Source organism: Ahaetulla prasina, chromosome 2, assembly GCF_028640845.1.
Source record: "Ahaetulla prasina isolate Xishuangbanna chromosome 2, ASM2864084v1, whole genome shotgun sequence".
NCBI classification, from domain to species: domain Eukaryota; kingdom Metazoa; phylum Chordata; class Lepidosauria; order Squamata; family Colubridae; genus Ahaetulla; species Ahaetulla prasina.
The window spans coordinates 180,739,252-180,753,731 of record NC_080540.1 but is presented as its reverse complement, the minus strand read 5'-3'; the positions used below and the strand labels follow the sequence as shown (position 1 = coordinate 180,753,731).

At 42.7% G+C, this 14,480-nt stretch overlaps 1 protein-coding gene across 4 annotated transcripts in view; it reads left to right on the top strand.

The window, feature by feature from the left end:
• The first annotated feature begins 8,117 nt into the window (after positions 1-8,117).
• The window catches only part of DENND1C (DENN domain containing 1C), a 33,731-nt gene continuing 27,368 nt past the window's right edge, over positions 8,118-14,480 (top strand). For 2 of the 4 annotated variants that reach the window (XM_058166120.1, XM_058166121.1), the window contains exons 1-2: positions 8,119-8,336; positions 9,939-10,003. Coding sequence is in view for 2 of the 4 variants with exons in the window: in XM_058166119.1 (XP_058022102.1) it covers positions 8,294-8,310; positions 9,939-10,003 (82 nt within the window). In the remaining 2 variants the exon portion in view is untranslated. Of the gene's footprint in view, positions 8,337-9,938; positions 10,004-14,480 lie in introns of all 4 variants that reach the window. The other 2 variants (XM_058166119.1, XM_058166117.1) reach the window with 2 other exon arrangements.

Sequence of the window (14,480 nt, the reverse complement as noted above, 5' to 3'; positions counted from 1 at the left end):
ATCAAACCTAAACTCATCCTTAATTCATTTAACCTTTCTTTCTAATAGGATTATTCTTGAATGTGCTTCTTCTTCCTCCTTGTAAATGGTTCGCTGCCCTTCATTCCTCCTAAAAGTATTTCTGCATTAGTTGAAAAAGCTGCAGTTTAAAAAAAAAAAGAAAATCTGGGCTTTGTGAGTTTTCTGGGGTATGTGATTGTCCTCTCTCGTGACCTCAAAGATTGGGAGAAGTCTTAATTCTACTGGAGCTTGGAAGGTTGTCAAAACCTGTCTTAGAAGGGTGGGTATCATTAATATGCCATCACAGCAAGAAACTTAGCAGAAATATTTCACTAGTGTCGGCCAACAAGAAAAGACTAGTTTGGCAGCATTTTTCTATCCCTTCAACTAGGCTTTCACAGCACTGCATCAGGAATGCTGGCATTTTTATCAAAACTCGCAGCATCAATCTTTGTTGCCCTTGCTTGGTGGAATCTGGTGTCAGCTGTCCCAGTACAAAGAGGTTGCATTGTAATTCACTACCCCTTGGACTGTCAGGCATCACAATGTGCCTTTGTGTGGGTTAGAAAGAAGAGTGTGACTGGATACCACCTGTGCCATTCTTTGGATTTTGTTTATGTTCCTTATGTGGCATTTAGTCCTATTTGAATGGCAGGAGCCAGAATGAGAAACAGACATGGCAAGTGTAATATTTTGTTCCCCAGGTCCAAATGAACAAGGTTGATGGGGAAAGAAACGGGGAGGGGGCAGACATTTTGACAAGGACCCATTCGAGCCCAAGTACCTCTGTTCCAAAAGCTGAAGGCATTCTTGTGGCATTACTGAGGTATACAGCCACACAGTAGGTAGTAATTCACCCATCCTTTGTGCATGATGGAGCTCAGCAGCCATTATAGCACAATGTCCTTTATTATAGATTCAGTGACTTGTCTGTTTCCATAATGCTGCTTTCTGATTTTCTATCAGCCATCCTCTTGAACAGGCAATGGCACTGGTCACTTATAGTAACATAAATGTTAGGACCTTTTCCTCTTCCCAGGGACTTCTTAGTTACCCATAACTTCAGAGAAATAGCTGGGCTTTTCCCCCCAGGAAAGCCATTGAACTCAAGGATGCCTACAGAGCATTCCCTCCCATCGTTTAAGTATTAGGGTATTGGTTATAATATAACCAATTACTAACTTTGAGAATCAAGTTAAAGCTGCAGTGGCATAATGGTGCCCAGGATATTAGAGGGGAGGAACCTGTGAGTAGGTCTGTGTGCAAGGGGAGGGTGTAATGGGCTGCCACAATAACTTTGGGAAACAGGAAGAAGAGCTGCAGCCTAGGCAACAGTGATAAGAGACATCTGAGCCCAGGAGAAAGCTGCTCCGAAGGGATCCTTCCTAGCTTTCTGGAAAGTAAAGGCAAGGAAGACCGAAAGTGCTTTCAGACTTGCAAGATTACTGTAACTTGACAATAACGGTACTGTTAGTACTCCCAGTTTTTGTTTCCTGTTTGGACTACCTCAAAGGGCTGGCAGGAAGAGCATTCATGTGCAGCAGCTCAAAAATAACTAGAGGCATCTTATGAGTAACCGATCATAAAGTTCATATTTTATCAAAGACATCTTGTGCTTGCCAATCATCCATGTACTCTTGCACTCATTCCCTGGACTGCTGAAAATAGTGAAGTAGATAAACGTCCCCTCCTGAGCCACTGGAATAATTTCCTGGGTGAGTCTCTTTTATCACTTCACAAACTCTGATTTTACTGTTAAGGAAAGCAAGCTGGCAATTCTGGGAAGGGAAATACGATTTTGTCTCCATGGGATAAATCTATTTTTATGACAGCAGCCCTGAGCTCAAAGCAAATTGGTGGGGATTGTGTGTTTTATAGCTAAAAAGCGTTTTTCATTGTCCTAATACCTTTTTTTCTAATCCTCATGATCATGTGGAGGGAAAACAAGTATTTAACAAGTACTCATTTTGACCACAGCAAGACCACAAGAGTTTACCAGATGGACTGTGGTATTTTAAAGTACTACTTTTAACACTGAAAAGTGACTAATCTCATAGTTGACATAATCTTCAACAATCCTATTGCCAAGACCATAAATCTTCACACTACAAAGTGCATGCTGAATCAGAAGTTATTTTTAAATTCAGAAGCCTTCATCCACTTTCAACAAATGTGTTCCTTAAATCACACATTTGTTAAATAAGCCTTTACTTACCTTATAGTGTGCATTGTTCATGGACCTTATTTCCTCCTTAGCACAGAAATTACCCATCTGTCATTTAAGAGAAATAAATTCGATATGATTAGGTGGGGCAAATTCATGTTGTGCGTTCAGCAACTTCATCCTGATTACAAAGCACCTTAAGGCAATTTGGGCTTGAATAAAGACCATAGTTTCCTGTCTGGCTGTGAATGTTAACTAAGTCAGCATTATTCCGTTAATTGTGCTATGTGCTACTCTTGCTATTTGAAAGATCCTGAAGGCTATTCAGATCCTCTAATTCAGTTGCCACTCTACATTTATTGCATATAATTTATTTCTGAGTCACTATTTCTAGCTCCTGTTTGGATGTTCATATGAACCTGCTAACCTAATAGGAACACAGAACATAAAATAACAGACTTGGAAGGGACCTCGGAGATCTTCTAGTCCAACCCCCTGCTGGAGCAGGAGACTCTATACCATTTTGAACAAATGGTTGTCCAATCTCTTATTGAAATCTGTTTTAAGTGACTCATAAAAGCTTGTGCCAATGTGTTTCTTTAAAGCCACGTATCTGTTTGTTCTAGCTGCTGAGAATCTCCTGCTCAATTTTGCCTGGTGCTCACAGCACAGCCAAAAGTTTCAGTCTAATAGAAAAGGAGGTTCCTGATTCTGAATGTTGTGTTGATTGAATTACTCTTTTTTCTGTCCAAGTTTTTACTGAGATAATAAAATCAAAGTTTCAGTATACTTAGAAGCAAGACAGAGATACATGTTAGACTTTCATGTGATGATACTGCCCCGTTTTTAAAACTCCTTGGAAATAATAATAACAACAACAATAAAACTGCCAGCAGTAAAATTAGGGAAGAACCCCTTTTTCTTGTCCTGAAAATTTGATCTGTAAAAATAACTTTTCTTCCAGAGAACAATGTAGGTTCATCAGCTCAGGAATGGTTCTTTGGCCTCTGGAATACCTTTTATTCCAGGTTTCATCAAATGCAAACTGAAGTCTGATTGCTGAGCAATCACTTCACGGGTTACCTAGGATTTTATCCTGACATCCAACTAGAGCTTTGTAACTTGGCCTTTCCTTTGGAGCACCAGTTATAGTTCCCATCCCAGAGTGCATTAGCCTGATGCTCTTCAAAAGCTCCAGTGCAGATCCCTGTTTACATCACAATGAAAAGAAAAAGACATTACAAAGGCATTTTTCTTCCAGTTTTGGAGGTATCATCTATGGTATTCCATCCATTCTCCTTGTGCAATGAACCAGTTTCTCAGAAAGGATGCATAAATAGAAATTTATTCTGTTACTTAGATAAAAGAAAAATAATTCTAAACAGCTAATCCCTGATAATTTGCCAATCTTAACAGTACCCCAGTCAGCAGTAATGACAACAAAAGATTTAAGAATACAAAATATTTAAAATGTTAAAAAGATTGCTATTGGGATATCTATATCTAGGCCATCTAACCATTGAAGTGCACCATTGTTTATCTGAAAGAAATCAGAAGCTGGATCATATATGCCCTCCGTTTACAGCGGGTCACAATGTGATTTACAATTTGACATGGGACCCTGCAGTCACACTGAGGGGAGGATGCTATGACCCATTTATACAGTGTATCCAGAAGACATGTTACAATGCGATAATTCTTTAGGAGAAATTATAAATATTTTAAAACAATCCAGGCATTGCAACTGCTCATCCTGAGTCAGATTCCAGAAAATAACTTAAGATGTCCCTCCATCTTCATTCCAGGACTATAAAGGATTTAACTCAAAGCCTTTTTCTCCTACAGACTCAGCAGCTATACCCTGCAGGGATATCCACAGAGAAAACCTAATTCGGTAATTAGCACACACTGTGGAAGTCTCAGCCCATTCCCTGTGAGAGCAACAATCAAGGAGGACCAACAGGTTGAAATGAAAAGGCTTCAAGATAAATATTAGAAGGAACTGCCTGTGGATAATAGCTGCAAATGATGGTACTGGGTGGTGGGTGTGAATGGAAGGCCCTTCTTTGCTGAAAATTTTCAGCTGGGAATTAGGCAGCTAGCTGTCAAGGATGTAGGAGAATTCCTGCACTGAGCAGGAGGCTGAACTATAACTATTTATCTCAATAAAATCCTTTTCAACTGACATTCTCAGACTCTGGGGAAGACTGTAAGAATGTTTACCCAACAGTCCTTTTGCTATCTTGTCTTGGGGCAACAATAAAAAAGCTGACACCGATAATGGATGAAGTGGTGTTCACTCCATTAAAAACAAAAGGAGAAGCTGAACTGAATCAGTGAGAAATGGAGGAAGGAGTAAAGATGGGGCTCCCTGCCTGTGCCCTTTTGTCTCTCCTGAGAAACTGGATTGATTTTCCATGTCACCCACGGCTTGGGTGCCATGTTCACAATGGAGCCTTAAAGCTTGAAATGGAATGAGGGAGAGGTGTTTTGGCTCCTAAATCAGAAGCTTCTAAGGGTATCATCCTCTCCCCATCATAGTCCCATCTGCAACAGGAAGGCGTCAGCTTTGCAAACACATTTGCAGAAGTTAAGTCCCGCTTGCCCCTCAATCTTTCTCTTTCTTTCTCTCTTCCTCCTCCCTTCCTGGGAGGCCTCAGCTTTGCCAAGCATTGCATTTTGTCTTTCAAAAGCTAAAAGGAAGGGGGAGAGGGAGGTGAGAATGTTGGTAATGGTATCAGACAACTGTGTGATAAAGTGGGGAGAAGGAATGGGGAGTGCACCAGGAGGGAGAACTGGGAAATAAAACCAGAAAAGTGGCACCTTATCCAAAACCTCCTCAACTCCAATACTGTGGTTGAAGTGGACAGAAGGAATGCCCTCCCTTAGCATGAGATGAGTCTCTCCATTATGATGACTTATTATCTAATTAGGAGCTACCATATCTGAGCTGCAAAACTCGGGGCAACCACTCTAAACTGTAATCATATTAATTCATTTGGGCACTATAATCAGTCAACCCCCAACATCCATCCCTTCCTTCCTTCCTTCCTTCCTTTCTTCCTTCATGACAGACCACTGTAATTAATCAATTCAGATGTACAATCCATTAAAAACCCAATGTACAATCAAACAGAATTAAACAATAATTCCTACAAGCAGTCTGCAAATCTAACAATTGAAATCCAAGCCCAGCTAAGAGCACCACAGTCAACTCTCCAAAGACCTACAAAAGAGCTCTGTCTTCATAACCTTATGGAAAGATTCCCATACAGATGCTGATTGGGAAGCTATGCTAGCACAGAAAAATATAGTTTTCAGGTTTCAAATATTCTCATCTTCTTCATGTGGGGGATAGTAAGCATTTCCACTGGAAAGAGTAAAGCAAGCTATTTCCATGTCAAAAAAGATGTTCTCAAAAATCCCTAGGAGGCAACCCATATACGGTAAGATTTTGAATTATTCCTGCAAATCCACTGGGAAACATTTCATGTCCAACCACATAATCTGATTTTTGAAGCCCAGTTTTATTAGCCCTACCCTAGTCTACTTTCTACAACAAAATTCTGCTATATAGTTATTTGTAATCAAGAGATTCTTAGCTCCTACTTTGCAATCAGGATATTGACTTAGTGCAATGCTTCTCAATCTCAGCAACTTTCAGATGTGTGGACTTCAACTCCCACATGCTGGCTGGGGAATTCAGCTAAGGTTGAGAAACAATGGCTTAGAGGAAGACATAACAAACCTGCTTACTAACATTCCAATTAACACAAAATTGGTTAATCATCACCTATTAGTCATTTGGTGTTAGAAGATACCTCATTTAGGAAAAGAATCCAACATCCATATACAATCTGAGAAAGATCTGACTTGGCAATAATGTGTCTGACAAGCATTGTGCAGTTGGAGTAGATCAGATTGACTATGTGTAAGTATTGTAAAGTTGCTGCGAAAAAAGAATTGAATTGTTTTACCAAAACAGTTATAGGTCTTTGTTCTGCACTGGTCACACCCCGTCTTATGCTTTATTCTGGTCACAATACATTAGGAACAATTCAAATTCATTGAAATGGAGTCAAAGATGATGATGATTTGAAAATTGAAAAGAAGAAAAGAGAAGTAAGAGTGTTTTTCAGTCTTTGAAGGCATTTCACAGGAACATAACCAAGTGGTGTTCTTTTTTTTTAACCAGTGTTTTACCATTTACCATTGTTTTAGTGTAAATGTCCAGAGAGCTTTGACAATTGAATGATTTGAATTTTTAATAAATACATAATACAGTCTCAAAAGCGGGACATAAAGTAATGGCTTCAAGTTACAGAAAGGCAAATCCCCAAGAAATGCTATGGGTGGGGGAGAGAATGTAATGGTTTTAGCAATTCAACAATGAAACTAATTACTAGGATGGAGGGGTGGAGATGGGCTTCCCTTTTCTCAATATCTTTAAGAGCCTCTATAGCCATCTATTGAGAACCTTTCAATTGAGTTCCTGTAGGCGACTGGACTCAATGCCCTGAATGGCCCCTTTTAATTCTGATTCCATGAGCATTTCTACTTTTCAATCCCTCTTGACTATAGCCAGTCTCAGAACCTTAGAATAAGGAGCAAAACAACAAAAACCACATACCCATCCCAGCTACTTTTACTCCCAGTCATCTAAAAGAGAAATAAAATAGTTTGCATCTACATGTATAAAAGTTGGCACATCTAGCACTTCATCCATGTCCTTCACTCAGGTTGTATTGATTTGTTTCTCCATGTGGGGAAAAAACAGCCAAATAAGCTGTTAAGGGAAGCTTGAGGAGAAACTAGAAATGTATCAACTCATATTTCCTATTGAAAAATACCAACCCAGAAACGGAGAAGTGGGGTGAGGCAAGCCTTCCTTCAAATGAGGAACATGTTGCCAACATATTCAGCTGAGCCATGGCAATGCGCAAAGACACCAGCTTTGCTCCAGTTTCAAATACAGTGGAGCCCCAAACAAACTACATCAGACTGTGTTATCCAACAGATATAAACATGGTTCTGAACTGCATGCAGAGTCCAGAATGGAAATGCCACATGATTGCCACCTCACCATTCTTACAGATCTTTCCAAGCCAATTGAGGTGATTTTGCCAATTTATATGTTCTCCCAGTGGTAATCCTAATAAAACCATCATCTTCTCAAAGCCTCTATAAATTGGTAAATAAAATATAGATATATCTGTAAATACTTCACAAATCGTGGGCGCTCCATCACTGGAAGTTTTTAAGAAGAAACTGAACCACTTATCTGAAATAGTAAAGGTTCTCCTGCTTGAGCTGGGGGCTGGACTAGAACACTTCCAAGGTCCCTTTCAGATTCTATTCTATTCTATTCTATTCTATTCTGTTCTATTCTATTCTATTCCCATTCCCATTCCCATTCCTAATCTTATTCCTATTCCCATTCCCATTCCATTCCATTCCGTTCTGTTCTATATTTTCATGAAGAAATACTGCCCTATCCACTGGTCTGATGGAGTTGGATAAACAAGTATTCCAATTTTACAGCATTGCCCATTTCTCAAGCTTAATAACATTTTGGTACACCCCAAATTTTATTGCTGTTTCTTTTCAGGTGCACAAATTGAAGTTGTTTTCATTTTTGTTGCCTCTACTAAAATACCCTACCTTTTTCCTTTCTCTTTTTTGCATGCATGCAAACACATTAAAAAAAACTCTCTGCTTCCACACAAGCCATCAGCTATTAAAAACCATTGCATCAATTGTATTTAATTGTACAAAATTTCTGAAAGAAGATAATTTTGTTTATCAAGAAGTTTGCTTGGCCTTCAAATCTGTTGTCCTTACTGAAGAATAAGAAAGCAATAAGGTCTACTAATACAGCAGAAATGGACCAAAAGAGTCACCATACCTCCTTCCGTCCCCTGTTGAAGTTTTCATTCTGCAGTGAACTAAGGCCGTCACAGGGTACAAACTTCCTCTAACAAAAAGCCGCAAGAGGAAATGCTGCTTTTTGAAACCTACCAAACAGAGCTCTGGAACAATTGTTAGTTTCCAGAGGTTCAATCTGGATGAGAAGGAAGACTTTCATTTGGTGCTTCAGTGAAATGATGGCGTTGGAATGAGTCAAGGACGATGGGATCTCGGATCAAGTAAGACCTTCGGACAGGTTCAAGAAGTAAGGTGGGGGGTGGGGTGGGGTGGGGTGGGGTGGCCTGTCATAACTATCCACTCTAAGTGTACTTCAGTTTTACTTTTGCAATGCAGAAGTCAGCTAAGATCTCTGATCTCCTGATCTGTCTATCTCAACAAGATCCTTTGCAATACATAGGAGTATGAAATAGAACAACTCTTGTTTTGTTGGCACCTTTGAAAATAGTGTTATCCCGACCTACTTCTCACAAAGACTCTTGCTGAGTCAGCCATATGATAGAGGAAGACTGAAGAGTTTCCCCACAGCACTAAAGTTGAATTAGGTGGTACATGGCTAGCCCTCAGAGGCTGTTGGCTTGTAAAGTATTTGATTCACAATGATTCCTGAAGATATGGAACTGATTTTAAGAGCTCAGAAGTGGGAATAGGTAACATCATTGAATGGAGATTGGCAGTTACATGTGAAAACTGCTTTAGGGTTTTTTTCTGCTCTGCTATCTAATTACAATAAAACACATTTTTTTCTGCTCTATCCCTCTGACATTACTTTTATTTTATCCTGTGAGTGAAGAGAGTTAAATACCTTTAGCTATTCCAGTGTTAAAATGTCATCTGTTCTGACCTGGATTGTCTTCACAAAAATTGGGCTTTTTATAAGTTCTTTTCTCTGATTCTCTTATTCTTTTTGCCTCAGGGGACCATATAGAAAATGGGGCAAAATGGGATAGAAAGAAATGTAAGCCTCCCTCATCTTTACGGTGCCAAACCCAATTGGGTCACCATTGTCTGAGATATTTTTCACTCTTCCTTTTTTTTTTTTTTGGTAAGACAGTAACTTTAAAAATTGCAGGAAGTGATGGCCTTAGACCTGTCTTTCCAGTGGCTAAAGTTCTTACAAATATGGCCATCTGATCAGGGCATCCCAGGTCTTCTACCACCAGTATAAGGGAGTGACTTTTTAATCAAGATAGCCACAGACTGGATTAGTTCACCATCATCATGCTGTCAACCCCTGAGGGGCGGGGAATGCTTGAGAGGATCATGTAGGTTACAATATTAACAGTACAAAAGGCACTCATTAGCCTTGTGAGGTAATCAGTACAAGAAGCACAACCAGGAATACTATATCTGTGTTTATTGAAAGGTTACATTAAACAGAATCTTGCAAGACTGGAAGCATTTCTCCCCTCCCCTCTTTTTGGTTTCTAGAAAATTGGGGAGGCTCCTTTTGAAATGCTTCTCATGCCCCCCTCCATCTGTGGGCTGAGATACATTTTACACCCCATTGTCTACTCTGCAGCTATCTCTCAAGGCCATTCTCACATGCCAATACAGTAACATGCTGCAGTGAGACCTGAAGTAAGATATCACTAAAAGGGCTTCCCCAACTTGGTGTTCTCCAAAGAGCTTGGCCACTGCTTGTTCCAACAAGGGAATTATGGGAATTGAAATTATGAAAGTCTAGTTATAAAGTATGTAGTCTGGCAAAAGGTTATTTCCATTCTATACCTTTATCTTGTTCTAAGACAAGATTCTCTCTTAGATTCCCAATATAAATACCATATTCTCTAAGTTCATATGGCTTCTCTATTTTTGCTACTGAATCCACTGATTCTTGTTTCCCCAGGGAAAATCCACAGAAAATATTTGATCTGTTCTTTGAAGTCACTCGTCCATCACTTGCAGATGATGGTAAGTCTCAATTCTGCTAGATGGTGGTCTGGGTGGGTGGGGGATTTAACAGTAAGTGAAAATAAAATTATATACATTAGTTTGGGAGATTTATAGTACAATCTGAGATAGCCCTTGATTACATATGTGAACTGAAAAGAGTTGGATCAAAAATGAAGGTTTTTTACTTTTTTTTTAACCTGCTATTATATCCCTGTTCTAATTTACAATGTTGTCTTCTTCACACATCTTATTACCCTATTATGTTGTTTTGTTTTGTTTTGTTTTGATGTTTTGCTTTGGCATAGGATGATGCACAAATCCATCTATTAAGGTCAATGAAAACTACTTTTCATGGGGCCTGGAGCCACACTTTAATAAAAGGAAGATTTAGTCTCTCAAAACCCCAGAGAGTGTGGTTGATGATAACAAGGCTGAGCAAAGTGGATGTCAAGGCTTTATAACCCATTAGACTTAAAAGCTCAGATTAGGGGCAGATATTCAAGGAGATCATCCATCTATCTATCAAAAATGACTTGATGCATATAAACAATTATTATTAATCAATATAAGTATTCCCCAATTATGCATTGCAGCCAGGAATCAGAAGTTGGATAAATAAATTCATTACAGAGGATTAGAAAGCCATACAAAAACTTTTCTGTCTAACAACACCAAGGAATATTTTATGTCATTATTTGTATGTATTTATTTGTATGTATTTATTAAACATATATTTCTATGTTGCCACGAGGGAGGGGGGTGAGGGGTTCGTTCCAGAATTGAAAGTTGGTTCCATCTGTACGGTAAGTGGGAGGGGCAGATATGGCGGAAGCAAGGTCAGATTGCTCGCTGGGAGCACGTGTTCGCTGTTTAAAAGCGATCGTGTGCTCCGCCCCTAGTCTTTCCCTGCCTCGGAAGGTCAGGATCCTCAGAGCCCGGCCTCCGTTGATGTTGTGCAATGCCGGTCCGTGGTTAACAAGGCCCCTGATTTGGCGATCTTATCCAGGGGAATCCACGGACTTTATGGGCATTACGGAGACCTGGTTGGGTGCAGAAGGGGTGCCCTAGTTGAACTGTGCCCGCCAGGTTCCCGAGCATTCCGCCAGCCAAGGGCCCAGGGTAGGGGTGGAGGGGTGGCGGTTGTAATGAGAGAGGGTCTAGAGCCGAGAGAGACCACTGTTCCTCAGATAGTCGGCTATGAATCCCTTCTTGTGAAGTGGGGCCATAAGAATCAGATGGGTTTGTTGATCGCGTACCTGGCTCCTTGCTACGTGACTACAGCCCTGCCTGAGCTACTGGAGGTGCTTGCCGGGTGGCTGTTGAGATCCCCAGACTTTTGGTCATGGGCGATTTCAATCTGCCATCGGCTGGCTTGTCATCAACAGTGGTTCAGGAGTTCCAGGCTTCCATGACGGCCTTGGACCTGATTCAAGTAACTGATGGCCCTACTCACACGGGGGGATCTGCGCTGGATCTGATTTATATCTCTGGACAGTGGTTTAATGATCTGGTAGTAAGAGATTTAGTGACAATACCGTGTCATGGTCAGATCATTTTCTCCTCCGCCTAGACTTTCAGACCGCTACTCACCACTGCAGGAGACGGAGCTAATGCGTTGGTTCCGCCCCAGGCGCCTGATGGACCCTGAGAGGTTCCAGACGGAGCTTGGGCGTTCCTGAGGATCTTACCCATGGCACGACTGAAGAACTAGTCGCGGCCTGGGAACAGGCCGCTGGGGCTTTGGACCGTGTCGTGCCTTTGCGGCCTCTGACCCGGCACAGATCTCGATTAGCTCCTTGGTTCTCTGAGGAGCTGAGAGAGATGAAACGCCGGAGAAGACGCCTAGAGAGCACCTGGAGGTCCAGCCGCCCGGTTGATCGGACACTAGTTAGGTCTTTTCAAAGACCTACCTAGTGGCACTGAGGGTGGCGAGGCGCCCACGCCTCCTCATTGCGCCGGCAGATAACCGCCCGCCGCCCTGTTTGGGTGACCCGTTCCCTTCTTCACCAGGGGACGGGATGACCTACAGGGACGTGCCGAGGAGTTTAGTGGTTATCTATACGATAAAATCGCTCAGCTCGGGATAGCTTGGACCAAGATTGCGATGATCCAGATGAGATGACTGAGGCTCGCCTTGTTGATGTGGTTTGGGATGAGTTTGATTCTGTGGCTCCGAGGACATGGACAGGTTGCTGGGAGGCTGCATGCCACTACATGTTTACTGGACCCGTGCCCTCCTGGCTGGTGCTGGCCACTCAGGATGTGACACGAGGCTGGCTCGGGTATTATAAATGCTTCTTGATGGAGGGGTCTTTCCGCTGCCTTGAAAGAGGCGGTGGTGAGACCCTCCTCAAGAAGCCTTCCTGGACCCAGCTATTTTGGGTAATTATCGCCCAGTTCCAACCTTCGCTTTGTGGCGAAGGTTGTAGAGAGTGGTGGCACGGCAGTTCCTCAGTACCTGGAGGAAGCTGTCTATCTAGACCTGCTCCAGTCCGGCTTCCGGCCGGTTATAGCACGGAGACAGCTTTGGTCGCGTTGGTGGATGACCTCTGAGGGCCAGGATAGGGGTTGTTCCTCTGCCCTGGTCCTGTTGGATCTCTCATCGGCTTTTGATACCATCGACCATGGTATCCTGCTGCGCCGGTTGGAGGGGTTGGGAGTGGAGGCACCGCTTATCGGTGGTTCTCCTCCTACCTCTCCGACCGGTCGCAGTCGGTGTTGACAGGGGGCAGAGATCGCCGCGAGGCGCCTCACTTGTGGGGTGCCGCAGGGGTCGATTCTCTCGCCTCCTGTTCAACATCTACATGAAGCCGCTACAGGTCATCAGTGGCTTTGGGGTGAGTTATCATCTGTACGCTGATGATACTCAGCTGTACTTTTCCACCCCAGGCCACCCCAGCGAAGCTGTCAAGTGCTGTCCCGTTGTTTGGAGGCCGACGGGTCTGGATGGGGAGAAACAGACTCAGACTCAATCCATCCAAGACGGAGTGGCTGTGGATGCCGGCATCCCGGTACAGTCAGCTGCAACCGCGGCTGACTGTTGGGGGCGAGTCACTGGCCCCAACGGAAAGAGTGCGCAACTTGGGCGTTCTCCTGGATGAACGGCTGTCGTTTGAAGATCACTTGACGGCCGCCTCCAGGAGAGCTTTTTACCAGGTTCGCCTGGTCCGCCAGTTGCGCCCCTTTCTTGACCGGGATGCCTTATGCACGGTCACTCATGCTCTCGTCACTTCTCGACTGGATTATTGCAATGCTCTACATGGGGCTACCTTTGAAGTGTACCGGAGACTGCAGTTAGTCCAGAATGCAGCTGCGCTGGTGATTGAGGGAGCACCGCTGCTCCCGGTAACACCTCTCCTGCGCAGTCTGCACTGGCTACCTGTGGTCTTCGGGTGCGCTTCAAGGTTTTGGTTACCACCTTCAAAGCGCCCATGGCTTAGGGCCCGGTACTTACGGGACCGCCTGCTGTTTCCACATGCCTCCCACCGACCCGCACGCCTCACAGAGAGGGTCTTCTCAGGTGCCGTCCGCCAAGCAGTGTCGGCTGGCGGCCCCAGGGAAGGTCCTTCTCTGTGGGAGCACCTACTCTCTGGAACGAACTTCCCCCCGGTTTACGCCAATTGCCTGACCTTCGGACCTTCTGCCGGGAACTGAAAACTTATTTATTTATACAAGCAGGACTGGCCTGACTTTTTAAATTCTAAATTTAAATTTTAAACTTTTAATGGTAATTTTATTGGGTATTTTTATGGTCAATCGACAGTTTTAATCTGGCCTTTCATTGAATAAGCTTTTTAATGGTTATTTTAATATGTATATTTATTGTTTTAAATGAAGGCTGTACACCGCCCTGAGTCCTTCGGGAGAAGGGCGGTATAGAAGTTTGATAAATAAATAAATAAATAAATAAAAAAATTGAAATCAATTCTCAGAGCTCATATAAAAAAATACAAAATGAATTCCATAAAAAATTAAAAATACATTACAAAAATTCAATAAAAGATGGCAACAGCAACTCAAAATCAGGGAAGGCCCTTGAGAGGGTAGTGTAGGGAAGGGTCTTTAGAAACTTGCAGAAAATCAACAAAGAGAGAACCAACCTAATCTATCCTCAATATTGGAGCTGCAACAAAAAGCAGCATCTCTATGCCTCAGCCCTCCTCCCTCCCAGAATCTCCCAAAAGTGTGGGACTTACAGCAGTTTTTCCTTGCTGGATCTAATCAGCAGGCTGAAGTGGGCTAGAGTTAGACCCACAGATTTAATCTTCCCTTTCCTTTTCCTACCTTTTCAAGTCCATGGCAATGTGACTCCTCCTTTCCCAGCTTTGAAGGTTTCTGCCAGCTGCCTCTTGAACTTTGATTGGCTTTGGGAGAGTTACAGGGTGGAATTAGTGCCTTAAAGGTTGCAGAAACATAATCACCCATTTTGCCCCTTAAGGCCCCCCTCCCCTATGGTAGTTCAGTGGAAGTGCCAACTGTAGTAGAAGTGAATATT